The sequence below is a fragment of the Megalopta genalis genome, chromosome 1 (assembly GCF_051020955.1).
Source record: "Megalopta genalis isolate 19385.01 chromosome 1, iyMegGena1_principal, whole genome shotgun sequence".
Classification (NCBI taxonomy): Eukaryota; Metazoa; Arthropoda; class Insecta; order Hymenoptera; family Halictidae; genus Megalopta; species Megalopta genalis.
This window is the reverse complement of record NC_135013.1, coordinates 26,068,257-26,095,901: the sequence shown is the minus strand read 5'-3', so window position 1 is coordinate 26,095,901 and position 27,645 is coordinate 26,068,257. Positions and strand designations below refer to the sequence as shown.

General features: G+C 42.1%; 5 protein-coding genes across 11 annotated transcripts; 2 read left to right on the top strand and 3 right to left on the bottom strand.

Moving 5' to 3' along the window:
* Positions 1–195: 195 nt before the first annotated feature.
* On the bottom strand, positions 196–7,516 carry LOC117221290 (b(0,+)-type amino acid transporter 1). 4 transcript variants are annotated; one of them, XM_033472125.2, is made up of 7 exons: positions 3,902–6,999; positions 3,264–3,394; positions 2,365–2,748; positions 1,538–2,286; positions 1,126–1,339; positions 722–1,027; positions 196–596 (listed from the first exon to the last, which is right to left on the bottom strand). In XM_033472125.2, the coding sequence occupies exons 2-7, from the start codon at positions 3,340–3,342 to the stop codon at positions 532–534; spliced, it is 1,797 nt and encodes a 598-aa protein (XP_033328016.1). In that variant the 5' UTR covers positions 3,343–3,394; positions 3,902–6,999; the 3' UTR covers positions 196–531. The 4 variants fall into 4 exon arrangements, with proteins under 4 accessions (XP_033328016.1, XP_033328008.1, XP_033328027.1 ...); XM_033472117.2 differs by having other exon boundaries at positions 3,906–6,999; XM_033472136.2 differs by lacking the exons at positions 3,264–3,394; positions 3,902–6,999 and adding an exon at positions 7,018–7,516.
* An 821-nt stretch (positions 7,517–8,337) lies between these two features.
* On the bottom strand, positions 8,338–9,811 carry Cyt-b5 (Cytochrome b5). 2 transcript variants are annotated; one of them, XM_033472225.2, is made up of 3 exons: positions 9,671–9,811; positions 9,371–9,555; positions 8,338–9,157 (listed from the first exon to the last, which is right to left on the bottom strand). In XM_033472225.2, the coding sequence occupies exons 1-3, from the start codon at positions 9,809–9,811 to the stop codon at positions 9,136–9,138; spliced, it is 348 nt and encodes a 115-aa protein (XP_033328116.1). In that variant the 3' UTR covers positions 8,338–9,135. The 2 variants fall into 2 exon arrangements, with proteins under 2 accessions (XP_033328116.1, XP_033328089.1); XM_033472198.2 differs by having other exon boundaries at positions 8,338–9,118.
* Positions 9,812–10,135: 324 nt separating this feature from the next.
* Positions 10,136–12,735, top strand: LOC117221350 (torsin family member). Of its 2 annotated transcripts, XM_076524409.1 has the most exons (4): positions 10,136–10,276; positions 10,674–10,819; positions 10,905–11,170; positions 11,373–12,735. In XM_076524409.1, the coding sequence occupies exons 2-4, from the start codon at positions 10,777–10,779 to the stop codon at positions 11,973–11,975; spliced, it is 912 nt and encodes a 303-aa protein (XP_076380524.1). In that variant the 5' UTR covers positions 10,136–10,276; positions 10,674–10,776; the 3' UTR covers positions 11,976–12,735. The 2 variants fall into 2 exon arrangements, with proteins under 2 accessions (XP_076380524.1, XP_076380523.1); XM_076524408.1 differs by lacking the exon at positions 10,136–10,276 and having other exon boundaries at positions 10,288–10,819.
* On the bottom strand, positions 12,009–17,313 carry Vav (Vav guanine nucleotide exchange factor). Of its 2 annotated transcripts, none has more exons than XM_033472271.2 (9): positions 16,797–17,313; positions 16,079–16,607; positions 15,936–16,004; positions 15,641–15,767; positions 14,429–14,791; positions 14,028–14,348; positions 13,567–13,971; positions 13,192–13,463; positions 12,009–13,114 (listed from the first exon to the last, which is right to left on the bottom strand). In XM_033472271.2, exons 2-9 carry the CDS (start codon positions 16,486–16,488, stop codon positions 12,757–12,759), a joined length of 2,325 nt encoding a protein of 774 aa, XP_033328162.2. In that variant the 5' UTR covers positions 16,489–16,607; positions 16,797–17,313; the 3' UTR covers positions 12,009–12,756. The 2 variants fall into 2 exon arrangements, with proteins under 2 accessions (XP_033328162.2, XP_033328154.2); XM_033472263.2 differs by lacking the exon at positions 15,641–15,767 and adding an exon at positions 14,984–15,173 and having other exon boundaries at positions 16,797–17,312.
* A 553-nt stretch (positions 17,314–17,866) lies between these two features.
* DNaseII (deoxyribonuclease II) lies at positions 17,867–21,322 on the top strand. The gene is made up of 7 exons (XM_076524383.1): positions 17,867–17,983; positions 18,569–18,681; positions 18,894–19,071; positions 20,129–20,621; positions 20,691–20,793; positions 20,881–21,019; positions 21,092–21,322. The coding sequence occupies exons 1-7, from the start codon at positions 17,978–17,980 to the stop codon at positions 21,194–21,196; spliced, it is 1,137 nt and encodes a 378-aa protein (XP_076380498.1). The 5' UTR covers positions 17,867–17,977; the 3' UTR covers positions 21,197–21,322.
* The last annotated feature ends 6,323 nt before the right edge of the window (positions 21,323–27,645 follow it).

The following is a 27,645-nucleotide window of genomic DNA, read 5'->3' as shown; positions in this document are numbered from 1 at the left end:
TGGAAGATTAGAAAAAAAGAGAAAAGGAAACGCAGAAAAACGGGGAATACGTATCAGGACTTGAAAAGAGTATGATAAAGCATAAAACTGCTAAAACTATAAAAACTAAAAGAAAAGATTCTGGTATCTTAGACGTGTATGGGAAAGTAAATAGGAAACCGGACGGTAAAAAGAAAAGATGAAATTGCAACTGTAAACATTTAAAATATTTTTAGTTGCTTGATCGCAATTGATACAACATCAACTAATTATGTCTAACAGTAACATTTTCCATATATTGTACGTTATATACGAAGAATAACGAGTAATAAAATAATATATTTTATATGTTTTTATGTGTGAATCATTTGGGCCAGCCTTGAGCTTTAATAATAGAGTACACATTTTCGCATATGCATATTTAAAATATATATATATGTATATATATATATATATATATATATATATATATATATATATACATATGTATTTCTGGATGCCTCAATGGAATGATTTGGCATTTCAAGAATCTTTTCCCACATTCCCTCGAAGTCAGTCAAAGGCTGCAGCTGTTGGTGCTACCTCGAGTAACATCTGGAGAAAGACATTCACTCCTTCTGCAAACAATGTAATGGAATATTTAGACATATATTCATCAATAGATAGATCTTTTTATTTTAAATCGAACACATGTTTTAGCATTTGACATTGTGATTGAAATTCCTGTTGGATATATGCTTACCCATGAATTTGGGCACATATCCGTATTTAACAAATGGGAGGTAGACAAGCATGCCCGCGAAGATGAACCCGGCTGCATACAAGTACTCGATTTGAGGCTTATCGATGATTGGCGCTACAATCAGGTACGCAGAGATTCCAAGTACGAGCACAGGTATCACCAGCGGACACTTGTATGGTCGTGGATGATTTGGTCTGGTCCTTCGCATCACCAAAAGAGCGAGCATCGCTCCGCCGTAAAAGATCCAAGCGGTGAACGAAAAGAAGTCTATCAGGGAATCTATGTTTCCGGACAATACCATTGCTCCTGGACGATAGAAATGCATTTTATTGTCTTTGGGTCTTGAAATAGCTGTGACACGTTACGAAATTGTATTATACGCATGCAGCAGATCTTTACGGTACCTGCAACAAGGGAGTGGAAGATGAGTCCCGGGGCGGGAGTAAATCGTCGCACGTGCACATAACTGAGACAGTCGAGCAAATGACCCTCGCGGGACGCGGCAAAGCATAATCTACCTGCTGCAAAGAGAGTACCATTTGCGGAACCGAACGTGCTGATCGCAACCGAGAGCGGCATGAGCCATGCCATGACGCCAAGAATCCGATTGCCAAAAGTCTGCAAAACGTTATACGAGGATGACTATTCCCATCAACTAGAGAGATTTTTGTTTTTTTTTTCTGTCTTTTTCAAGAAGGTCCAATCGATTTTATCGTGGATTAAAAATGTAACTAGAAAAGGATAGGAATGTGACACTAACGTTTCTTCTAATTCTTGGCTTCTAATCGAAACAAAAATTACAGGTTGTCGTCTTACCACTGCGACAGCTTCGCTTTCGATCATTTCTGACGGCGACATTACGGCTAGGTAAGAGACGTTTATCAACGCGTAACAGAGCGTGACCAGAGGTATACCGATCATGATGGAACGTGGTAGATTCTTGGATGGGTCTTTGATTTCTTCCGTAACGTAATTGAGATTGTTCCATCCGTCGTAGGCCCACAAGCCGGTGTAAAATGCGGTAGCCAATCTGCCGATGTTGATGGTATTGCCGTCCATCGTGTCGAAAGCGCCTTTCAGGTGCTGCGTGTTACCCTGTATCAACTTGTAAGAACCGCCGGCGATTACAACCAGTATAGCGATCAATTTGGCCGCGGTGAACGCGTTCTGCACACCTGTGGCCAGATTAACGCTGTAACAATTCACCAGCAATATTAGTATTATCGCCAGGAGGGCAACGATCTTGACGACTTCCTCGGGTGGATCGCAGTCGGCTGCGAACGCCTCGACCGCGTATTGCGCAAACGATAGGCAAATAATCGCCATCTGTGACGGCTTCAGAACCAGCGTGGAAACCCACGAGAAAAGGAAAGCTGGCGGCGCACCAAACGCATCCATGAAGTAAGCATATTCTGCGCCGCTGCTCGTGTTCATCGTACCCAGCTCGGCGTATGCCAACGCGCCACACAGACTCAACATTCCGCAGGCCGTCCATACGAGGAAGCTGATCCCGATACTGCCGGTTCGAACTAAAAGCCCTGACGGCGAAACGAATATCCCGGAACCTGTTGCGAACACCAAGCGAGACCAAACATTACCATACTATTATGCCATTGCTAAAATCATAAAGTGCAAGCTGTTACCTATCATGGTGCCAACGATTAGAGCCACCCCACTGACGAGTCCCACCCGTCTCTTGAGGTGAACAGAGTTGTTCTCCTCTGGGTCCGTCCCCTCCAACCCTCCACCCCCTCCACCCCCGTCTTCATCATCTCCCAAATCCCCCGATTTAGCTTCTTTTTGTTTCCGTTCGTGTAGCTGTTGTTGTTGTTGCTGCTGAAGAAGCGTCGTAGCAACGGAGTTCCAGCCGTTACTGTTGCTGTTTCCATTGTTTCTGGCTGATCTCGACACCAACGTCGACTCGGGAATCCCAGTCCAACCACCACCGCCGCCACCGCCGCCGCCGCTTTGCACCTGTTGCTGTGGCTGATTACCGTTGCTCGTTTGTGGATCATGTCCCACGGTAGCTGAAACACATTAGTTCGTCGTCATTTACTAGTTCTCATCGGTCTTCGATGCGCGTCGTAGGAACGGTTGGTTCTCTACAGTTGTCGATCGAGAACCATACACCTTCATACATAGTTAACCGGACTTTATACTGGATGACTAATGAACGAATCCTCTACTGGGATGGTCGATGTCGTCATTAAATAATATTTGCTATGGACAACCAATGCGAGTAGGCATTACACGCCTTTGCCGCTCTTCATCGCCCAGTCCAAGTATATATACGAACGCATCTCTTGATGGAACACACCCAATTCAATTTATTTGTATTTTCTCGTCCGCGAGGTGCATTGAGAAATGTCACTCTTTCCAGTGAAAATAAGGTGAAAACATAATGAATTTTTATTCGTCCAAAAAGTATCTCTCTACGGAAATTTACATTACATAACTTAAATACGTTTCTTTGCCGGTTCGAGCGATCTCCACACGGTTATCACGTTCGAATGAAATGGAAGAAAGCTTTAGATCGTGACACCTGAATAGTTGTCGTCGATGATCAATTCGAAGATCAACGGCGATTCGAAATACGGCGAGTCTCCCGCGTCGCGTCGCATCCCGCCGCCTTTCCCTCACTGCGTTGCATGCTTCCAGGGAGCCCGTGAGAATCTAAAAAGCGGCAAACCGTTGTATTTGTATTTAAGCCGCCACGAGACCCTCCATTATTATATTATTATCTCCGAGACGTCGCTGTTACCGTAATAGTTCGCGTGGCCGGGTGCCAACAGATTTCTCGTGACCGGGATCGTTTATTGTTTCTTTACGTATTTCATCGTACGATATTGGTTGGGTCGCACGCGCGTCTCTACTCGTGATACATAATTGCGTTTCTCGTTCGCACGCAGCTTTTTTTTTCGCTACAACAACGAGCCTGCGTGCGTGCGTGCGCGCGCGCGCGTCAAGCTAAATTGAAACAAATTCGATGGCGAGCTTATTAATCGCCCGCGTAATTGGTTCGGGTTAGGCCGTCGAATTTTATCAAAGCGCGAGTTTGCCGCACTGAAAATCAACATCGATAATCGATAAGCCGTACGAAAGAAGCCGATAAATCTTCGTAGAAACATTGTTCGCCGTACGAACTTGTTGCATTCTCCTATACGAATTAAACGTCCGTACCTACCATCCAAGGCGTGGTATTCTTCTCAAGGTGACCTTTCGAAGTATCGATCTTCACAATTTGTTTATGGCCTACCACACCGTGACATTTAGTTATTTAAAATAGAAATTCGAAATTATTCGTGTGATAAGATTATAGAATCGTGGTGGCGGACAATAGCGTGCTCTTAGTTTTAGTAGCGTCGGGTGTATGTCAGAAACTCGAAGAACGTAATTCGGTTTCGTTTGAAGACAATCGCGACCGATATTGAGCAATTTTATTTCTAGGCGTAACGGGAAGCCGAGTTGAATGTTTTCAAACGATTCGAGTAACAAAGATGTCGCCGAACAGAACGCGAGCACAGGAGGTGGTTGCCACCAACTGCGCTCGCTCACGAACGATGACTAACGCGCGACGAATCGAGTTGCAAAATTCCACAACGCGATATGCAAATATAAATCTTCGCGGAAGTCGCCGGATTGTATTTATGAACGATGGCTTCATTGTTCGGAGAGAACTCGAGATTTATTTCGTATCGTCTTCTACCGACGAATAGACCGTTCATTCCGTTTCTAATCACGTATCGTTTGATCCAATTTATATACATATATCGTTAATTTCGTTCGATTAAAATGGCGCTAACTTTCTTGATTATCTGTTCTATTTGGACTTGTTGCTGGATTTTAATTATTAGAGCCGCGCGGCTATTCCGAATCGTGTGAATGTCCATCGCCACGAAGCATCGTAATGAACCAATTGTGTTTAATTTATCGCGTCTGTGAAAGAAACCGATCTTTGTGCGCACGGTCCCGACCGATTCAAGATGAAGGTCAACTTGCTTGAGAAAAAGAGTATTAAATTGTGCTTGGAAGCTTAAATTTGTTTGACCGAGTCTCGTGACGGAACGAACTCCGAGGCAACAGTTGAATTTCTACGGTTCCAAGCCGACGAGGATTTAACGTTCATTCGAGTACATCGAGCCAGAATGAAACTTTTATAGCTACGAAGCGATGGTCGATCAAACACGCTGGCATTTTAATGCGTACCGTCCAAAAGCGATCTGCAAACACTTCCGATATGCAAATACAATTGAGGATCATTCGATTTTCTCCCCACGCGAAGCTTAGAGGTTAAATTACCTGTGTAAAACTGCCGATTTATAGCTACGAGACGTTGTCCAATGTTTCTCGTTTTATTTTATCGATTACAGTATTTTCTATCGTCTTGCGACTTGGCCGTGCCATCGTTTAGCGGAGGATAAATAAAAGATCGCATCCGTGACGAACGACAATGTAAACGAACAGGATTGCGCTTATTGAAACGCGCACGTCCGACAACGAATAACACCATTGAAAAGCGTAACTCGAGTACACGAGTACGCGTGCGAGAGATACCCATAAATACATATAATTGGCTTAAGCGAGCCCATCGTTCGTGCGCCGCTATTCGTCGAAGTGTTACGTTGAGAATATGCTTGGCTATTTGCGGCCACTTCATACGGCACATATTCATTCTGAAACGTTCAAAATAGGCTCGCGAAGTCGAACTCGTGGGAAGAGGATACAATCAGTGTCGAACTTGAGCTGGTAAGTGGGCTGTAGTTTTTATGCGGTTACGAGATTAAGTGGATCAAATCTGAACCACTAGAAGGATTGAAAGAATTTCAATCTCTTCTCTAGACAATAATCTAATACATATAACGTGTATATAGAAATTCAGCGCTCCTTCGAATAACATAGGCTCCAACCAACACAGTCTAATTCGTCGTTCTTTCGAACTATCTCGGCCGCAATTTGCTTCGGAAAACGGACACCGTCTGCTGAAACATCGGAAATTTTGTTTGCCGGTTTGATATCGCGTCGGACCTAGATACCCGACTCCGTCTGCTTACACAGCGAGCCGCGAGAAATGGCAGCACATCGATGAAAGATCGATGAACGCGTTCACCGACGTGTTCGGTAACATTCGACTCTCTGTGTCGCGTACAGTGAACAGGATCGCATAAATAGAAAACGCGAGGATATTCTCGGATATATTCCCGTGCACTTCGTGAACTCTCCAGTCGTGCGATTTCGCAGTATGACGCAACTGCTCGTGAATTTCGGCGGCCGCTTCGTTCCCGCGTTGCATAACCAGAACCTGTGCCCCCTGAATGAACGCTTCCTTTCCGACTCGGCCGCGAATTCGGTCTCGGAACGGCCCGAACGAACCTGGCCGCCTATCGATATATCTTTACCGAAACTTATTCGCGCCAATTGCGCTCCACTGTAAACAACTAGATTTGCCAAGTCGAGACGGCCGCGGTCGTGCACGTGCATCAGACACAGAGATACAACCAGTCGGCTAACGTGCGGTTTTGTCGTGCGTTCTGGTCATTAAGTATAGATTTTATTACCTTGTTTTTCAAGCGCAACTGTCTCGGGCGTTATTTCTCTGGCTCTATTACGGTGACGATAAGACGCCCATAAATTGCAAAATTAAGTAAGACAATTGTGTCCAAAAGCCTTGAGTGCTGCAAATTGATACGTATCTTTTCGTATATACATAATTACGTACGTACATAAGTATGTGTACTTATTTATAATAAATTGCCATGACATCCTTAAGTCAATAATTATCTAATTATACGTATCTATTTGAAGGCAAAGAAAAATGTACAAAGAATATTACAAAGAATATCGCAAATTTTCATTTGCGATGCTGGTATGAATAAATAAATTAAGTCGGAACGGACCCGGGCATCGCTGTTCGATGAACAAATACCGTGCGTTATCGGATTTGACGGTCGGAGTAGACCTTTGTTTCTAAATTAGAAGCAGTATGTTGGGCGCACGTTTCAAAGTCTCGAGACTGCGTGAAGCGTAAAAGCGGCGCGTTACGACACCTAAAGCAGCTCGTAACCGTTCGTATAGGCTGGCGGGTATCGAGAAAAGCCTTGTCCCAAGAATGGGAGCGGTGTTTATGAATGAAGTGACCCGGCGAGGGTTGGAAAGCGCGCGAATCTTTTCAATTGAGAGAACAATGTGCCTCTCGACGAGTGCATCTCGTATCGCATAAGTAGAGGAATAATCGGATGAGATGAAAGGATCAAAGAAACTACTTGAGTCTAATGTGATTGGGAATACGTATCGCTTACCTCGTTTGAAGGGCGCGACATGCATGACTCTAAGAGGGACCGATAAGAAGGGCGGACTGTGAGACCGCCTCTCATGACACTACGCCGACTGTTCAATGGAAGCAACGTCTTTGTCAGACTATAGCTGTCTTCTACACGCCGTCTGACACCTTTCTCGTGAAAACGTTCCCTCGCAATTCTCTTGTTCGAGGTTCGGCGGGCGACCGTTCCGTTCGCCCCTTGCTTCTTCGCCTGCTTTCTGATTTGGCTACCGCTGCCGATGCCGCCGAAGTCCCTCCGCTGACGACTCCAATGCACCCCCTCTACTTGATCCGGTTGGTGGTTCTACCGCGAGTTTCCCACTTGTCCACGGGTTTTGAGAAAATGTTTATTCAACTGTAGTGTATTGCGAGACGATATGCACTGATCCAGCTCCGACGATGAACTGGGCTTTCGACTTCGACAGAAGGAGACGCAGCCGTAGCCGTCGAACACCGACCAGGAACGAGGCCAGGTAGGGGAAGCTGCAAACAGACCAACAGGGACAGCAGAATGGACGCCAAGCGTCGGCGCCACAATTCGCTCGATATCGTCCCTCTGCTTCAACTTCCATTTCACGTATTCGTGTACGTGTGCACCAATACACCTTGCACCCCTCAATTCACTCCGTAATCCAGAAACTAGTTTTTAAATCGGAGCTAATCCGTATCTACCGATTTCCATTCTTTCATCGCTTATCAATATTTTACAGCCATCGTTACCTATATACTTTATTTTCCGTTATTTTATTTATGCATTCATGTATTGTCTGTATTCTGAAACATCATATTCGCTGAGAAACTAGTTCAATTAAAACACTACTGTTGGACTTATGTACCTTGAATTTGTTGAAATATAACCGCACCGGTCGGTAAAGTAGTAACGGTATCATGATTAAATCCTTTGCGTAGGCAACCGAAATGCATACATAAATTTCGAGCATTGATTTGAAATTTTTTGTATGAATTTTTATTTTGAATCTATGAATCGATGTAATAATGTCCGTAAAATAAACATTCAGGGTAGGTTTGTGATATTTTTAGAACATAAGGAATTGTTGAAGACAATATAGCAAATATGTATACAGATACGGATTTACAGAAATCCGGTTGCCTACGCAAGGGTTACATCGATTGAAATTTTTAATTTTATTGATTGATTCTAATGTCGGTAATTACCGATTATACATTAGTCAGATTAAAAATTAGATCATGAACTTGCAATTGTTAATAGCGTATTTCAACTACAATTGTTGATTGCTCGATTCTGAAGAACGGTATGTAATTCAAGAGTACATCCAAGAAACATAACAAAAAGTAGTTTATTTATACAATACACAAAAATTTACAATGAATATTCATTAATATGTTTTATTTTTAAATGCACCACTACTTTTCGGGACTTTTTTCGGTTTCTTTAACTTATTTTATCATTTTCGTTACGTGTGACTTTTTATACTGAATGTAAGAGCACTTGTATGAGTAAAAAATCGTTTTGAATTCACTGTTTCGTTCAATTTATGTATCTCTTCTTCCATCCTTTCATTTCTGAGGAAGTTCTATGCAATGACGTAAGATAAAGAAATGTGTTCTTCTATTTGTTGTCAGTTTACTGGTATTCTATAAACATTTATATTATATAAATCTGTATACAGTATTCTCCTGTTAACGTCTTAGGTTTATGCTCTCGTTAACGTTCCGTTTTTATCCTCATTGTTTCATGTCACTTTCAATAGTGTTTCTTTTTACTGTCTACTATTTAGCATACATAGCATCTCATTATGTTCCCCGAATCGTAATATATATGCATGAACTCCCTGTCTTCATTCGAGCAAATAAGTTCTTCAGTTTTGTATATCTTGTTGCGCTAGGCCAGCTTGTATGTGGAATTCCATGATATAAAAAAATTATAATAATGTGCAATATACGTAATATCCTCTCATTGATAACAATCATCCATGTATAATACAAATTACAAAAAATAAATATCAGGAATGATTCAGTGTGCTTTAATAAAGTAACGATAGACAAGAGTTGCCAAAACTCCAAGTGCGATTGGTATCAGCCAAGATCTCCAAGAACCACTGCAATTTGCCAATCATCACAACACGTTGCAGCATCGACTATTTACATATTACACTCCTTAAATTTTCAAAAATGTTACAGGTTCGGATAGCACAAGCATAATTCACAAATACAACACTCACCCTGTAGCTGTTTAGAAAAGCAAGCCCACATCCACATTGTTATAAGTTTAATAAGCATACTGGCACAACTTGTTAGAATTTCAATTGTGCTATCCGATATATAGTAACGTCAATACCACAATTGTCTACCTGGAATTGTCTTCATTGAGTACTACATTTGGGTCACAGGTAGTTTCCTCTTCCCCTTCTTCAAGTTCTCCAATTTTATAAGGTATCATCATCTCTCTAGCATCACTAGAGTGACCAATATCCTCAAAAGGCTCTGTCGCATCTTGACCAGCTACTTCCAAAATAACTTCTTCTCCTCCTGGATGCTTAAATTTCAAATAAAATTGATAAAATTTTCGCAAATGTTTCACAGAGAACACATGGTGTATGAAAACATTAAAAAATAAAACGTTGAAATTAAGAAATTATAATTATATCAACCTTACGCAGAAACGTAGTCAAATCGTACACTTTACGGTTAATGATAACCCAGACGTCATTGGTATTGTTGTGTTTAGCTATTTCTGCTTTCGAGTATACTTGAGAAGAAGTGGTAACGGACTGAATATTTTCTGACGCCATATTTTTTCTTCTATCAGGAAAGAATATTATTTTGTAGATTGTTGAGTATGTATGTATACGGAAATACCACTGTGCAGAAAGAAAAGAATGTGAGCTAAATATTAACGACTATACCTCAATTGAAATAATTATGTACAACACTTGTTACAAAATACGAGTACGACCTGAACTGAGCTGAACTGAGCTGAACGTACAAAGTTTTTCGACTGCTTATCAGTTAGCTGCCGCCACAGTCTGAATTGGTCTGAATCATGGTCTGAATTTAGCGATCCAGTTAGTAAACGATGTGAATCTTGTGCAAGACTCTAATCTATGTAATAGCAATAAAAAACGTCAATTAATAGTGATAATCTTTCTTTTACTGTAGCAATAAGATCAATTAGTGATTGTTTTAATTTAATAATAAATTGCAATAAAATTTGCACCTTAAAAGAAAATTATTTTCAATTAATAAAAAAGACCAGCGTATGTATAAATCAAGTTTTTAAAATACATTTTCGAATTATAAATTTATAATATTCAATAAATTTTTATATTTTAATAACCTTCGAATTTTTTTTTTTGTAACGAGAAGTCCTGACCAGAAATTAGACCAATCAGAAGTCTCGATTTATTATACGAATGTCTAAAGTTGTATGCATCGGTTTAGTTTAGGTGTTTCAATTGAATGCGATTTCTTTACCACACGATTTAATAATTTTTTGTACATAAATTTGCGTTGAAACAAGTGATCGTTGACCACTTATGTTTCACAATTACAAGATACTTTTAAGTTTTGTTGCGTACAATTCTTTTCGCGTACTTTCGAGTAGTAGCAGAGAATGAATTTTGCCGGCTTCTTACTTATATGCATTGTTATCAGTTTCGTGACAATTTCTGCGAAATGTGAATCTTTTTGGAGAAAAGGCATATCGTCTTTATATAGTGCATTTGATAGATCCATAGATTACATACCATGTAGTTTTATGGAATGTTGTAATAATGAATATATTTCATCTGACATCAATAGTGAGTATATCAAACTACAAAATTAAATATTACATGTATATTTATATCAAAACTGAAACTATCATAACTGTATATTTTTTCACAGAATTAGATGATATCTTGAGAGAAAACCTTTATGGGCAAGAAATAGCTCATCGTGTAGTAATAAGTGCATTGCGTGGACATTTAGGTCAAGTCAATCCTCCAAAAGCTCTGGTTATGAGCTTTCACGGTCCTCCAGGAACTGGTAAAACATTTGTGGCTCAAATGATAGCCAAATCATTTTACAAGAAAGGGGAACAAAGTATATATTATCATTTCTTCAATGGTCGCAACGATTTTCCTTTAGAACAAGATGTTGAACTCTATAAGGTACAGTTTTGGTTCTTAATTATACAGCCAGGTTGGAAGCAAAATAAAAAATATATTTTAGAACTTTATTATTACTTGGATCTAAGGACTTAACTTAAGTGCTTAGATATCCAGTTAATAAAAGCTCTAATGTATATATGTTTTTTATTTTTAAACGTACATAAAAACTGATTTTTATATTGTGTTACTTGGTCTGATACAGGAAGCGTTACGTAAAACTATTATCCATAGTTTAACAAACTGTGAGAGGTCATTATTTATATTTGACGAGGTAGATAAAATGCCAGAAGGTGTATTAAATGCTCTTGTACCGTTTTTGGATTATAATACTCAATTGAAATCATGGAGATTTTCCAGTACTGTGTTAAACACTAAAAGAGGAATATATATATTTTTATCAAATACTGGTAGCTCACGAATCATACAACGCTTATTAACTCTTTGGGAAGAAGGAAAACATAGAAGCCAAGCTAAAGTTCAAGATTTCGAAAATTTGATAAGTGTTGGAGCATTTAATGAGAAAGGTGGTCTTCATCATAGTGATACAATCGACACTAGTCTCATAGATCACTATGTGCCTTTTTTACCACTTGAAGAAGCACATGTAAAACAATGCTTAGTTAAAGCTTTTGTAAACAGAGATATTGGTCCTTCTGTAGATATGATACAATCTGCAATGTCTTATGTGATTTTTGGACCTGATCCTCACAATCTTTATGCAACGACTGGTTGTAAAAGATTAGAACAAAAGGTAGCTGCTATTATATATAGTGGAAGGAAAAAGAAAGAAAATAATGAATTATAGGATCATGAAGCACTATTTTTTCTTATGTTAACGTTTGAATAAGAACTAAATTTTATTGATTATTCTCATTGGCACAATCAGAAAATATGTGTAACAGTTAAAAAAATAGTACAATGAATTTGCTACTATAATGTGTGTAGCGATACTTGTGTATGTATTTGTATATATATATATATCTAAGGAATAGTTAAAATTTGCATTGTTAACAATACGGAATTACAGTATATACAATTGAGACTCCACAATTGACTTTAAAATATAATCATAAAGAAAGAAAGTTGTCTAAAATTATGAACATTTGGTAATATAATATAATATTTCCACGTGATTCTAATATACAAAGATAGACAACTTTGATCTTTATGAATCATCTTTTCTAAAATTTCATGGTATCGCCATATCGTACCGAAAAATATTTAATTCCTTTCATTTATACAAGTCACTACATATAGTCGTTTTTATATGCTCTTCTGATACACGCAAATGTACTTTCTATTTATATAATTGAATTGTGATACGGTACAACCTTGAGTAAAGAGAACAATAAAATAAACTGCATTTTTTATAATGATACTGATGCATGAATGAATTTATCTCTATTTTATACAATGTAAAAATGTATTATATTATATTTATATATAGTTAATCTCTTTTTCTTTCGTTCTCTACTGAGGGATGTTTTAATAAACTTATGATTGCACGATGAAACGATTAATATGAAAAATATTTGAGAATCGTTCGTGCTATCATATTGAAAATACCTAAGTATTAAAATTTGTCATTATTCCTCTTCAACATATTCCTTTGGAAAAAATCCTATTTGATCTCCTATCTTTCCTTTCCACCATCCTTTGGCATCACCTTCTTTACTCAATACAACAACTCTACAACCTCGTCGTAGACTCAACTGATTACGTTCTCCTCCACGAAAATCGAATAGCGCCTTGGCCAGCACACGCCTATATGGCCACAATAAACGTTGATCTAATTTCTCAAAATTTTCCGACAACGATGCCCGTTCATAATATTCAACAAGTTCGACTACACTCTTAAAGAAGCGAGATTCGCTGAGATAGTACAAATCGGCTCCATCAACGTCACGTTTAAATACCCTTATGTGTTTCACTGCTCCATTTGCCCTGTAATATTAACATGTATATTAGAATCTTTTGTCGACTAACATGTACGAAACTCTTTTTCAATCAATAAATCTTACTTGATACTAAGAGCATAATTCGTCTCGTGTTTCAAACGTGATTGTCCTGCTGGCCGCATTCTCAGCATATATGTACCGTCTTCGCGATGCTCTAATTTATTAGAAGCAGAGTCTCGGTCCATTTCATTCACAAACCATAATTTCATTGACAGAGCACGTTCGCATGGTAGAGGCGGTGGCGGTGGTGGTGGCAGCGGCACTAGCATGCATCGGCCTGATTGTGCAATGCACTGTTTGTGTACAGCAAAACGACACACTTCGCAGCGGTAGCCCTGAATCAATGGAAGATGCCATAACAATTATTTTGTTCATTAATTATTATCTGATGATTAGCTTGATTTACCATATCATCCATGTATGGATGATCTTTTTTACCTGAAATATGCGACCTTTCAAGAACTTTCCACACCGTTGACAACTAAGGGGTCGATCGAAAGTAGTAAGTTTAAACTTGTGGTTGGTGTTACGACAAGCAGATGGATTAACATTATCCATTGCGTCTTGGAACGCTTTCATCCACATCTGCTTTTGTTCTTCTGTTCTGGCAAACAAAGTATATGCTGTGTACTCTTGTTTGTGAACTAGCAACCACTGATAAGTCCGTCGTGTATCTTTGCCTAATGTTGGTCTTGCTGTAAGATCTTCCAATCTATAGTTATCTAGCCGCAAAGTCTCACGGTAACAGTATTGTTCTCCTCTACCTGCTTTGCAAATTAATACTACTTGTTCGAAGACGAACGCATAACGGGCCTTTACTCGTTGGTCACCATGAGCTTTTACCTGTAAAGTAATCAACATGTCGTTTACATTCTTTAATAAGCTTGTTGGGATAACACCTTAAGTTCTCCGTCTTTAAGCAAACGTCCAAAGTTCTTTAATTGTGCATCTTCCTGGACGTCCCAATCAATTATGGATGCCTGTATGTCCTTTATAATGTCCAATGTATCTGAGTCACGTTTTACTTCGTTAATATATTGAGCTATATCGACCATAACTTCTCTAGCTTTTCCAAGATAATGTCTGTCTTCCTGCCAATCGCTAGGAGTCTCCTCTACTAGTTTATCCAACAGTAAATGATACTTCAACACTCTTTGCATAGGAACAGAGAGTATATCCCGCAACTTGAATTTACCATTATTAGCTTCTTGTTGGCACCTCTGTAATTGGTATAAAATTAATTACTACATAGAGTAAAACATGTATCATATGGGTTGAACAAAAATGTTGGAACACTTACGATAACTACTTGATTAACTATTTCGTTTCGTGCACAAACTTCTTGCAATGTGTTTTGCGCGAGAGTAAGATTTGCGCAGTAATCACCATAGATGAGAAACTTTTCTCGCCAATCAAGGAAGACCTGAGCTAAAGCAACACCGCCTCTAGCTTTTCGGAGCTGACTATGAAAACCGGCATGAATTTCTGCGAGTTCCTTTATGCCGAAAAATATCCGTGTCGAATCTTCATGTCGCAATAATGATGAGAGCGGTCTAGCAAAATGCCTGAGCAAACTGTTAAGGACTTCCGAATAATTTCGCTCGGTTTCAACGAGTTCCTGAATCACATAATCGCTCTTTCCGGCTCCGGAGATTATACCATCCTATTTATAAGGAGAATGCATTAAAAAGGGATTCGTTCATAATAGAAATATATAGAATGCAGAGTACTATAAAGCGTAACAAGACCGATGATCGACATGAAATGGCTTACATAATTTTATAAGATCATTGAGATAAATAATATATATATATTGATAGATAGCAAATAAATAAAATAAAAAAACTTTAACGACCTGTACAACAGATGGAGGAGGTGGCATGTGTAGACTACAAAGGTCCTTGTAGATTTCCTCGCTTTGAGCATGGCTGCAAAATGCTCCATATCCGTCTTCTTCACCGACTGGATCTTCATTGTCCCCTCCTCCACCTGCTTCATCACCTTCTCGCCTTCTAAACCTTCTGCGGCGACCTTCGTCCTCGCGGCTTTAGCATAAAAACATGAACGAACAGCCATGCACTATTCATGCACGAAACAAAAATAAAATTTCTGGCAAACTTAAAACTAATTCTAACAAAGATACATTTTGTTGAGAACAAAAAACGTAGCTCAATACAAACTCTAGAGCAAATACTATACAGGCTGAATCACGTAAAATGTGATCAAATCTCTTGATCAAGGCTACTTTCAAGATTTTTTTAAGGTCATTGCTAAGATTTTAATACTAGCAGAAATATTTAAGTGTTTATTTTACGCGAATCATCCCCTACTGCTTGAAAACAGTGGTGCCAGTATCACTGTACTAATTTGTAAGTAGCTTGATGATAAATGAAAGTTCTACATAAAACGTATTTTATGTGCAAATGATCACAATTTCGATAGCAGATTACAGTGATGTTTGGTACTTTGGTTATGTAACACTATAATCTGTGAAATTACAAACGACAGATACCTTCTTCGCGGAAGGCCAGTCGTGTTGAGAATTACTCGAGAAGCAAAGTAATTCTTGATATACTTGGGATTCATCTACATCCATACCCTTAGGCTTTATGGTAAATGCTACCACTCTTGTTGGGGGGCTAAACCCATTGACAAAAGTTACTGTCGAGTTACAGTGTGCAACACATATATACATGTGCTTTTGTATATTACATAGGATACATTCGTTTATATTCTTAACATAATTTGCTTTAACCGATAGCATGTGTAAAATGCACAGTATTTTATAGACAGACGTAGACACTTACCCTGCTCCAGCACTTTGCAAATCTTTGTATATATCTTCTTGCGATCTATAGTGTCCTACGGTGAAACCGCTACAACAGAAGTATATTGTATAATAAAACAATTCAATTTACAGCCAATACATTGTAAATTACAATTTACTCACGGAATATCTTTGCGTCTGAGACGAGGACAATTGGACAAAGCAGATAAAGTACATAGTACACGATGAAAGCCCGATAGGTCAAACAACATGGAAGGTTCGAAAAGTTCTGATTCAGACAGGCCAAAAATCGTTGAGCACGCGGACAGAAATACTTTGATATTCCTTAAACATAAGAATTGTGACATCTGTGGTTTCTGATTCACATCTTTCATATCTATGCAACCAGCATCCACTGTGTTCAAAAGATTGCATAGCAGTACACCATCCCTCAATGTATATGCTAAATCGAATGCAGTTGCTTCTGGCCAGTTGGCTTTGTGATCTGCTCTTAGAGCTCCGCATCTAGTCAACCATTTGGCACATTCGTGCCAGCCTCTTGCATTATCCGTATCACTGTCTATTCGATTCATCTTTACTTATGTCGCACACACAAAATATTAAAAGTTTAGGCTTACAATTGCTCTTCGACTTGCAATTGTGCATCAGATTATAGAGTCTTTATAACTGTGCTTCCAATAGCACTGAAAATCTATAGAAACATAAAAGTAGTTTTTATCTGATTTATCTAAACATATTAGTGGATATGATTATAAGTGAAAATAAAGGTGAAGACTATCTCTATAGAACACATTAGTGATAGCATTATCAAAAATCTATTATGATAAGATCCATTGTAGGTTTTCTATGATTAAGAGAAATAATAGTTTTAGACGCATACCTCCATTCGCCGGAGGATCTGCGAGCCGTTTCTGTGTTCTTTTGTCAGCGTTACGAATATACTGTAACAGGTCTTGCGATAGAAGAACTCATTATTGTGTTCCTTGTCGGTTCCTAGAGGTATCTCAATGGAATCCGTCGTGCCGCTTTCAAATGCTCTGTAGGCAGTGTCATCGCTAAGAAAGCATCTCGTTGAGCCACGGTTGTTAATATGCGTTTACTCCATCACACGATATGTCTTGTTTTCTCATTGTGATATTATGACATTCGGCTCACTGTGGCTTATGACCGCCATATTGCTGTTTCAATGCAGTCGATCATATCATAAATTTCGTTACCATCATTCACTTCGAATGTTCGACAATAGATGGGGCTATACGTCCCTTAAATGCAGCCAGTGGCATTCGAAATTACAAATTTAGAGTTAATCAAGATATTTCTAATGTTGCTATTATCTTTATTCTTGATGTCTTACCATAAGGTACAATGTAAAATCTGACAAGAATCATCTGTTCTAGAAATATAAAAATGGCGTCACTTGCGACAAGGGGCGCCGCTTGTGGCAGGATCTCGAAGTTTCTTTAAGGGTCCTTACAACGCCAATTAGTATATGGCAAAATCCTCAAACTGCTAGCCAAATCGTACCGTCACAGAAAATTACACCGCGATATCGACGCCTCTCGTGGCGAAAACTTCTTTTAGAGCCTGTACAGCGCCAATTAATTGTTGGTAATTTTGTCTACTAGTTTCAGCGTCTTTCCGCTGCACGCAATGGCGCTATTATTATACAATATTTTCAGAAGCAAATGATTTGTGCCAGAATTTACATTATACTTTGTAGGAAACGTGGCACAAATCATTTGTCGTGTATATTTGCGTTAATATGTAAACTTTCTTTGCATGATATAGATGCAGGAGAGTGTTCTGAACAATTTTGTACCCTCGGAGTACTCTTCGGCCATTAAATTTCTCTGATAAAAAAGATTCAAATATACTAAAGATATATGACTCGTAATAAACATGACTATATGTACTGGCCGGTCAGCCAATGGGATGAATAAAGTAGAGTGACGTAAAAAGAGTGCTCGGTTTATGAACCTTGCATGTCGTTGGGAACAGTTAGTCCTGTGCTAGCGCAATGAACAGACTCTGACCAGCAGTGTCTCATATTATTTGTAAGAAATGTCGGTACGTATGTAACTTTAAACAACTTAAATAATTTTTTAACATCGATATTTGCGGTAAGCTTTGCTCGTGGTTACATTGCAATTGTTTTTAGCGAGCAGTAGATTTTTACTGGCTTGTTTGAAACATAGCCCGGGAAGAAAGGCAGGAAAATTTGAATTTGAATTTTATCCGATTTATTCGAGTAAATCAAGTATCGTTTCTATCTTATTTATTGTTGTACAATCGCGTGCAGTTTACAATGCAATGGAAATGAACGAATTCGTTCTACGTATCAGAGATAAACATCTGTCAAACAGTTAGATCAATTGCTTTTTAACAATCATTGTTCTAGCAGTAAGTATTACCTAAGCAATTGTTCTATAGCTATAGTGTGGCATCCGGTAGATAGAGTGTTAATCGTAAAAATTGTAATTTCTGTGCAGGAGGAAATGGTATTTAAGGTTTCCAAGATTTAACAGCTCGCATAAATGTACTTGATGCGACGATCGTCGGAGCCCAGTACTTAAAATCACAGCGTGACTTCACTTTATGAGTAATACTTGTGAATGACGCTTAACTGAATACATACTTTCTTCGTTATTTCAGTTCCCTATAACACGTGTTCTGCGTCACACGATCGCATGGCTGATCATCTGTAATGCTGTAAATGGCCGAGATCGTTTGCAATGTAGAGACGAAGCTAATTCGCCAGTCGACTGGTAGGTGTTTGCACAATTGTTATTCAATTTGATCAGTTCCATAGATTGTTTCAACTGTTTCCTGGATCTGTTTGCGAACCATCGATAATGCCTGAAATCGTTACGAGCGCTTTCGAAAATTACTAAACGACTTCTTAATAGCTTCGATAAATGAGCGCTCGAGAACGAGGACACGCGCCAACAAAATCTGTCCCCGACGTTCGATTTTCCAGGTACGTGTTGTACAAGTTACCGAAAACGTCGAGAAGCAGCAATCCCTTGATCAGAGAAGGCCTCGCATATTTGTTCGTAACGAACCGAAGCGTCGAAACCGGTTGGCGATTGTCCACAAGGTCCATTGGTTCGAACAACTCTATCCCTGGATTCACATTAGCGCCTCTTTACGATCGAGTGAGTCTACAGAAGAGACATTAATTAGTAGACTGCGGATCTTAATGCAAAATAAAAATGTGTTGCATCTGTTGCAAGAGAACAGGGGTATTTCGGATGTTTCATTCTCCGTTTGATCAATTTAATCGATCGAATGTAGTATATCGACGGAATTAAATGTTTCTATGATCTTTTTACTGCTTTAAATTACAGTTGTATTATCGTTCTTGTCATATATCCATAAAATCCGCAATCTATTAATTAGTCATTTAGTAGCGAAACCTGACAGCGGATGCTTTGCGACAACCACATCCGGTCGCTCGTCCATTGTAAAAACGAATCCACATCCGATGGTTAACCCTTTCACCGCGCCGCGATGCACTTTGCACGTCGGTAATCTTCGATGTTCGGACTTATACGTCTTTCGACGCCACTTTGTGATTGTCTTGTATGTACATTCTTTTAAGAGCTAATGAGCTTAATAAAAGCTAAATGAGTATATTGTATGAATATTAACCGGCAAGAGTCGGCACAGGTGGTCGCATACACATCGATTATACAGGATGTCCCAAAAATGTCTCGCAATCCGAAAGTGACGGGTTCCTCAGGTCATTTGAAGCAACTTTTTCCTTTACAAAAATTTTCTCCGAGGCACCATTAACGAGTTATTAACGAAAAACAGTGACCAATGATAGGCGAACTCAGCTGGCGCCAGGCGATCGAGCCAATGAGCGGAACTGGGCTTCGTGCGCTGGTTGGCTGGGCCGTCTCGCGTCAGCCGTACTCGATTCTTATTGGTCACTGTTTTTCGTTAATAACTCGTTAACGATGCCTCGGAGAACATTTTTGTAAATGAAGAAGTTGCTTCAAATGGTCTGAGGAACCCGCCATTTCCAGAATACGAGACATTTTTGGGACTCCTTGTACATAGTTAGCACTCGATACATCTGCCGACTATAGTCGAAATATATATATAACGAAAAGGTTAACTACACGTTCGATCGTGTCGATTCTGTTCTCAAGAAGAATTTGATCCAAGAGCTCTCCGATGAAATTGACCGGACGTTCACGCTTGCAGGCAAACGAAAACAAAAGCTTGTGGACACTGTACAACGACAGCCCGCCGGATGCCCCGGCGATCATGAGATACGGCCACACGAAGGGCGTGGTGATCGCCGGCATCGACCAAGGCTTCTGGTTGATCCACAGCGTGCCCGGTTTCCCGCCGGTGCCAAAAGGTGGCAGATTAACGCGGCCTTCGAGAAGGAAAGACGTGACAATCGAAGGCAGATACGCTTATCCGGAAAGCGGAACGTTTTACGGGCAGAGTTTTCTCTGCGTGACGCTCGGCAGCGATCAGTTCGACATCGTCGGCAAGCAGCTGATGTACAACGAGATATCGGTCTACTCGAAAAACGTGCCCGAATCGCTGGGCGTGCGGTATCCGGTGTTGTGGAGCGCGACCAATCAGAAACGCGTCAAAACGGCCCCGTATAACAACAAAGCTAGCATAATATCTCTGGGCTCCACGAACTTCACCTCGTTCGCCAAAGGCAGCAAATGGCAGAAAGGTAAACCGGACAACGTTCCGTAGATGAAACGTTTTGGTTCGCGGTTGCGTAACGCGGTGCTGCTTTCAGATTTGTATGCCGACTTCGTTGCGCCGCAATTGCAGACGGATCTGTACGTGGAATCCTGGCTGAACGGCCGGGGAAAGCTTCCCTCCAGTTGCTCCCGCAGAAAGTAGAGATCGATATTTGTTTTTTTAAACGTCGTCGACTGCCGTGAAATCGAGATAACCCGATTCATCCTTCCGTCGTGTTATTATAGAATCTACAACGTCAGATCGCTGACATTGGAGGCGGCGAACATCGAATTTTCGAGCAGCCGGGATCACTCGAAATGGGCCATAACGGTGACCAATAAAACGACCACTCACGTGACCTGCGTCGGCGACATCAACAGAGCGGTGAGCGGTGTGCGCGTCCATTCTCTTTGTTCCGCTTATTATCGCATACTCGAGAGATCTGTTTCTTCGCAGGACACGCAGTACACCAGAGGCGGCGGAACCGTGTGCTTCAAGCAGCCGCAATTGTGGATCGACTTTCGGAACGCTATAAACGGCGTGGAGCCTTGTCCTTCGTAAACAACGTTGTTTCCCGGACGGCCAATGCCGATCGAGCTCTAGAGTAGAATTCATTAACCTGTACGTCCCCGCGGGCGGCTAGTGCAATAAAATTACCGTAACCGAGAGCGTCGCGGGAACACGGGACACTCGTCGTTAACTGTAATTCACTGGGGCCTACAGAGATATTCGGGTCGGTGAAACGGCGAGAAATACGGCGAGCAGAGCGGCGGCACACACAGTTTATAATATTTCTCGCGAGAGCTTGTATATCATCGAACGTTGCGCGCGTGCTTATTGTTTTCGGTAAATTGCGAGAGACGATAGCGCGGATGGGCGCGCGGGCGTGCTGGTATATATGCATGCATCTAGATACGCGTTTGGCATTGTGCCCCGGTGCACTAATTCAGTTCTAACGGCGGCGGGCCTGTGCTGGCGCAAGAACCGAGACAGCGACGCGAATTTATCGAATGTAACTCGGACGATTCGAATGGTTTTTCGTGCCGGGCTCTCTCTCTCTCTCTCTCTCGTCGATCCCGAGGCTTTTGCTTTCGCGACACCGGGCCGGCCCGGGGTACACAAGTAATAACCGTCCTATTAAAGGCAGTTTACTTGCAAGTGTATAAGGAAGAGGGCCCAGCCGGTTCTTTATTGCTACGGAATAAAGACGGACAGCCGGGGATCAGAAGCAGTTCTTAAATTGGATTTTATGAAAGGTAGTAGCAGCTCGGGGCAGGCTCGGAGTCGCGCGGCGCAGTTCCCGAGTTTCTTGTTTCGTCCTCCTCTTCCACGGCCGTTGCTTATTGTCTACCCAAGGAAATTGCAAAGTAGCTCGACGTGCCGTTAATGAAAGCCAAAAGCAAGGAAAAGAAAGAAAGCGAAAGGCTGCCGCCCGTGCCGCCGAGGTTTAGTGGCCGGAAAACACCGGGGAGGAGCGATTTGCTGCTTAATGAAAATTCCAAGAAATCGACTGAACCTCGGCTCGCTGTTTATCGCTGTTTCGAGCTCCGCCGTTCTTTTGATAGACTTTGTTTCAAAGATTTCCTACCGTCGGCCGGTCGGCCGCCCCGGAGAAAAAAGTTGTTTAAAATACTGCTTTCGCGAGAGAGGAGCCATTGCCATCGATTATCCTTCGCGTAATTACTCGACCTCGTTACAAGCGCTACATTAACCGTTCGAGTTTAAAATTTCCTCCTGTTCCGCCGGCGTTAGTTAACGCTCTATCCGCCGGAAGTCTATTAAGAGGACGTCTCCTTTGTTGGCTCGCGATTAAAATCTGCCCCGTCGGACGATTTACCGAGGAATCACGAGTCTTCGGAAACCGATCCAGAAAGATTCCGTGTCGTCGACGGAGGGGGGGGAGGGGGGAGGCCGGGGGATAAAACGGTTTAGACGAACAGATCGATAGGCGGGGAGAGTACACGAGGTTCGTGGGTGTTCATCGAGGCGTAAATCAGCGGCGCATGTTGCCAGAAGACAAAACAATGCCGAAAACGGGAAACAAGGGAGTCCGGTGAAGCATTCGGAAGCGGGCGCTTGGAAAAACAAGCTGGTCGCCGCCTAAAGGGGATTAAGAGGAGAGACGCGGCCAGCGAGTTCCACCAACCTGTTATCCGCACGATATTCCGAACCTTGGGAGCTTAGGATCCTTCGATGCGAAAGTATTCTTCTGCAAGAAAGGCTTCCGGGCCGCTCCGAATTTCTTCGAGATGACTGTAACGCGTGAACGGGATCTCCTCCGTAAAGGACGGCTAGATCGTTCGAGGGCGGTCGATGGCGGCCGGGCAGGTCATAAATCAGTGCTCCTGGTAGCAGTAAGTTTTCATCGCGGAACGATCTCGTTGACGACAGGCGGCGGGCGACGGCGGTGGCGACCGCCACTGGAAAACATGCCTCTCGCCCGTCCCACTCTTATTTTCCGCTACTCCTCTCGCCAGGATTCGCTCGACCGAGAAGTTAAGCCCATTGATCACGCGCTCGATTACTCGGCCGGGGCTTGCCAGACACTCAGGGACAAGCATTCCCTTGCATTTGTCAGCCGAGCAGCGTTCCCAGCCGCGCGGCACTTCTCCTCGCCACTCTGCTCGTCGGTCTCCGTCGGCGAACAGACTCGTCAAAGAGTCGTTCTTTTTCCGAAACGGGGACACGGAACCAATCGTCCACGGATTCGCCGTCCACCCGTTCACAATTAGAACAACCGATTCCGAGCCCGCCTGACTGTTTCCGATGCTCGAACGCTCGCGACGACGACTCCCAAACGAGTCTTTCAACTTCCACCCACGCCCGGCCGTATCGGCTAATGACATTCGAGGCAAGCCTCTTCGAATTCCAATTCCCAAGGATCCCGTTTCTCTGTAGAACGCGCAACATGTTACGTAACAGCGAGAAACGCTCGCGAAACTTTCGCGATCGAATTAGCCGATAATTATCGAACGTCTTCCTTTCTCTGCTCTTTCTCTCTCTTTCTCTCTCTCTCTCTCTCTCTCTCTCTCTCTCTCTCACACACACACACACACACACACACACCCTCTTTCCGGATCGGAGAAAATAACAGGATCCCGTCAATTGTCCCGCGTGGGACGAAATAACGAGACGGAATGGATATTAGCTCGTTCCGACTTAAGCCAATTCGATAATTGTTTGTTTCTTCTTGTTCGCTCCGAGCCCGTTTCACATCTTTTCTTCGTCGAACGAAGGCTATCCCCGACGGTGGAACACGATAAAGTAATTTCGTCCGCCTCGCTTTCAACCGACTTGTATGATCTCTCCCGGCGCCCCCGGTAAGCTTCGCCCGAACTTTCGGCATACGTTTAAAGTTACGGGACAGGGCTATTAAAGCGGAGAAGTATAAAGTTCGGCGGGAACGATTAATCGTTATATTCGTTGCCAGGAACCAGCGAGACGCCGACCCGTTTCTCTCACTTTTCACACCGTCCCGCGACACATCCTCCGTGCCCGGTTGCAAAGCGACGAGACGTTGTCGCCTCGTTCCCTCGATAATCTATACACGAAAACTCCTGTTTTATTCAATGCTCGACTTCCTGAATTTCGTACGGATCACCGGCCACGGCGAACTTCCCTTCCGTTCGAAAATTTAATGCGGCGCGCTTTCTTCGAACGTTACAAGAAAAATTCCCGAGTTATTTCGCCGTGAAAAAGGAAACTTCTGGCTTCTACGGGAGGAGAGCGCGATACACGTGTCGTCGAGTTTAGAAATATTTTAGCTCGGACTTCTATCTTCCACGTTCCTTCCCGTCGTGAAAAATTTCCTTCTGCATTCCCGAATTCCTTACGATAAACTGTGGGGTGGGGGAGGGGGAGTTCGTCTATTATCGGACACGCAAGGTTTTCTCGGAATGAATAAGAAAAGACGATGTCGCGTTGTCGTTAAATTAACATTATTTGAACTAGAAAAAAAATAAACAAAATATAAGAAAAAAACTTTGATCTAAAATTTGTACGGAACGTTGACAATAGGGAGGAAAGATGTGCTGTTCGAAATTAGGGGACGGTTAACTCATCAAAAAGTATTCCATTGATGAGAAATAATCTACTGAATACAAAAATATTCAAATGTAATTGATAGAGTACTTGCCGAAGTATATAACAACGACTCATATATATTTGTAGTTCGCATATCTTGAACATATACAGGGCGTCCCGAAATTATTGTATTTACTGGAACCGAGGGGTTCACGAGGTCATTTGAAGTAACTTTTTCCTAAGCGAAAATGCGGTCCGCGGCTTCGTTTACGAGTTATTAACGAAACAACAGTGACCAATGAGAGGCGAGCTCAGCTGACGCGTGGCGGCCGAGCCAATGAACGGAACTGGGCTCCGTGAGCTCGTTGGCTCGGCCGCCTCGCGCCAGCCGAGCTCGCTTCTCATTGGTCAGCGTCTTTCGTTAATAACTCGTTAACGATGCCTCGGAGAACATTTTTGTAAAGGAGAAAGTTACTTCAAATGATCTCAGGAATCCCTCATTTCCCGGAAGTACCATAATTGTGGGACACCCTGTATATTGCTCCATAATTTACGTGATACATTTACTTGCAGTCGAACGCAACGATGAATTCACTTTATTCGCTACGTTTAAGGAGTCGACACGTTGTTTTGTATTTTACGATTTCGATTATATAATTATAGCTACTGCTCATGTATTAGGTATTGTCCGGTAATAGGCGAACTACCCCTATTTTGTACACACGATGTTTCACGGTATCGCAAACGCGTGCTTCTGTCGCTAGAATCTTCATGGTGTCGCGTTTTTTTATTAGACGAACCGATAACTCGCTCGCGAATTGGATTGGCCCCGCGACGGGAGATTCTTTTCCGCTTTGTTCGCCTCGATTTCTTTCTGTTTCGTGCCGACGACGCGCCGGGAAGTCATCATATTCCCGACAGGAGGAGACGAAACGGGTGGAGGGGTCGGGAGACCCTAACAACGACGTGTCGCCGCCGATGAGAGAACGACTTTCGGGGGCCGAACCCGCTGCCGGAAACGTCGAAGCAGCGTTCCGAAATATTGTGATTCCGGTCACAACTTGACATCCTGCGGTACACGGAGCCGGATAAAGCCTGAAACGGAGGAACGTGCGAGTTCTGCGAGAAGTCGTCGCCCGAGTTTCGTGACCTGCCTCCTCGCCCGATCCTTCGCCGGCTCTTTTCTTTTTGTTCCGAGCCGGGGCGAAAGGGCTGTTACGGCTCCTCGAACACGGAATATGGAATCGAAGGCGCGTCGAAACAACTGGACATAAAAACGGAACGGACGTGGCGATTTCTCCGAAGGAAGACAGAAGAGATTGTCGCGAGCCGAGGGTCGAGATTGACTGCGCCCAGACAATGCCGGCGTTACGGAATTGATTCTGCACCTTGTTCTTGTTCTCTTCTTCCGCCAGGAGGAAAAGTTCCGACTAACGGTGCCAGCTTCCCTTCGGGAGTTTTATTACGCCGGAGACGCGCTTATCCCGGCCACAGATTCGCGCCAACATATCCTCCTGCTGTCGATAAGTCCGCGCCGCCACCAGAAAGCAGGAGACCACTGCGGAAAAAAAACAAGCGGAAATAACTGCGGGACACGTTTCGTCCATTTCCCTCTCTTATTCGTCGCTTTATGCAACAGTCGGCCAAATTTCATACGTATATACCGGGTGATTCGCTGAAGCTGTTACAAAGCAACGTCTCCGTTATCGTTAACGATAATAAAAAAATGCTAGAGGAACGGATTATACGGTTCAAAGGGACACACGTATCGCGGTGGAAATAGTTCTTTTTTTTCTAAAAGATCATACTTTTCGTGATTTCAAGGTCATCCATGTTTTTTAAAATGGGATTGCACAGTTTTATCATTATACCACGATAGCTAAGATCGAGGCGAATCCAATTACCTGTAATAACATGAACTACGCGTGACCTTGAGTACGAATAAATTAAACTTACAACATTCAGAAATAAATGCACAAAATTATTTCCATTGATGTCTGTACATTTTTAGATTCGGTTTCTCATTCAAGTTTCGGCCGATTTCGGCGCGACAATTCAAATCGCGACGAGCAATGCGATGCTCGACTGGCTTAAGATCGCGCGAAGACTATGTTACTATAGGTCATTGGATTCGCCTCGATCTCAGCTATCATGATATAATGCTAGAAACGTACAGAATAAATGTCTGATTGTTGATTATTTGCTTGCAAATAATTAAAGGCCGAGTTTTAGGTAAAAGTATATTTATTGAACACACGGAAACACAAGATCTAATATACAGGCTAGCTCGTAAGAGCTTAGAGACGAGTGTACTCGTAAGCTGCTCACAGACGCCTAACTAAAAAACCGCGGAAGACACGCAAACTGTGGGTCGGAAAATCCTTAGTGGTCATAAATAACCAATCCGCTCTCACACCGCGTGTAACGGACTTTCGAGTCAAAATTTGCTCGACTCGAGTCGACGCGCGTTTAGCGCTCACGTGCCCTGCAGATGGGCCGCAAGGGTCGTCTTACCTGAAAAACGGACAAGGCCGTAAAACATACAAAGTACCCATTTTCAATAGCATCGAAAATGCCAGGCATTTACACTGATAAATAAACGGAAGTTGTTCATGGCCCGACCTACTATTTCGTTGACCTGGCACAGATCTAAACGCAGGAACACGCAGAGAAAGGGACCCGCAAAGCCATTAAATCTTGTTTAATACCGACGCGGCGGAGCCTATGTTTGAACGTTCGAACGAGGCGTTCGGCACAAAAGGTTCGCGGGAAATCGACGCGCGAGATTCGAGCTCGCGTTGAAAAAAAACAGATAAAGTCCGCGTTCGCACGCGTTCGCGAGCGTTTGCAAGCGGCGCGTCGCGTCGCGGCAACGGTATAGAAACGTCGACGTCGAAACGAGGAAGAAAACATCGGGTACTTTAGGTGGCGAGGTAAACACAAAGAGGACGCAACCCCAAAAAAGGAGAGAATACCTCTCGTGCCAG

Bases quoted from the DNA above. Each gene is read 5' to 3' on its own strand.
- LOC117221290 (XM_033472108.2), bottom strand. From the start codon at position 3,342: ATGCGACGCGACGCGGGAGACTCGCCGTATTTCGAATCGCCGTTGATC. The intron at 2,749-3,263 runs GTGTCACGATCT...AATGTGTTTCAG, and splicing joins CATCGACGACAACTATTCAG to CTACCGTGGGACATGATCCA. The intron at 2,287-2,364 runs GTAACAGCTTGC...TGTTCGCAACAG, and splicing joins AATCGTTGGCACCATGATAG to GTTCCGGGATATTCGTTTCG.
- Cyt-b5 (XM_033472198.2), bottom strand. From the start codon at position 9,811: ATGGCGTCAGAAAATATTCAGTCCGTTACCACTTCTTCTCAAGTATAC. The intron at 9,556-9,670 runs GTTGATATAATT...TTGAAATTTAAG, and splicing joins TGACTACGTTTCTGCGTAAG to CATCCAGGAGGAGAAGAAGT. The intron at 9,119-9,370 runs GTAGACAATTGT...GGCAAATTGCAG, and splicing joins CTCAATGAAGACAATTCCAG to TGGTTCTTGGAGATCTTGGC.
- LOC117221350 (XM_076524408.1), top strand. From the start codon at position 10,633: ATGAATTTTGCCGGCTTCTTACTTATATGCATTGTTATCAGTTTCGTG. The intron at 10,820-10,904 runs GTGAGTATATCA...ATTTTTTCACAG, and splicing joins TATTTCATCTGACATCAATA to AATTAGATGATATCTTGAGA. The intron at 11,171-11,372 runs GTACAGTTTTGG...GGTCTGATACAG, and splicing joins AAGATGTTGAACTCTATAAG to GAAGCGTTACGTAAAACTAT.
- Vav (XM_033472263.2), bottom strand. From the start codon at position 16,488: ATGAATCGAATAGACAGTGATACGGATAATGCAAGAGGCTGGCACGAA. The intron at 14,349-14,428 runs GTAAGTGTTCCA...TACCAATTACAG, and splicing joins TAGTTAATCAAGTAGTTATC to AGGTGCCAACAAGAAGCTAA. The intron at 13,115-13,191 runs GTAAGATTTATT...TTAATATTACAG, and splicing joins AATTATGCTCTTAGTATCAA to GGCAAATGGAGCAGTGAAAC.
- DNaseII (XM_076524383.1), top strand. The intron at 18,682-18,893 runs GTAGGTGTTTGC...TCGATTTTCCAG, and splicing joins GCTAATTCGCCAGTCGACTG to GTACGTGTTGTACAAGTTAC. The intron at 21,020-21,091 runs GTGAGCGGTGTG...GTTTCTTCGCAG, and splicing joins TCGGCGACATCAACAGAGCG to GACACGCAGTACACCAGAGG.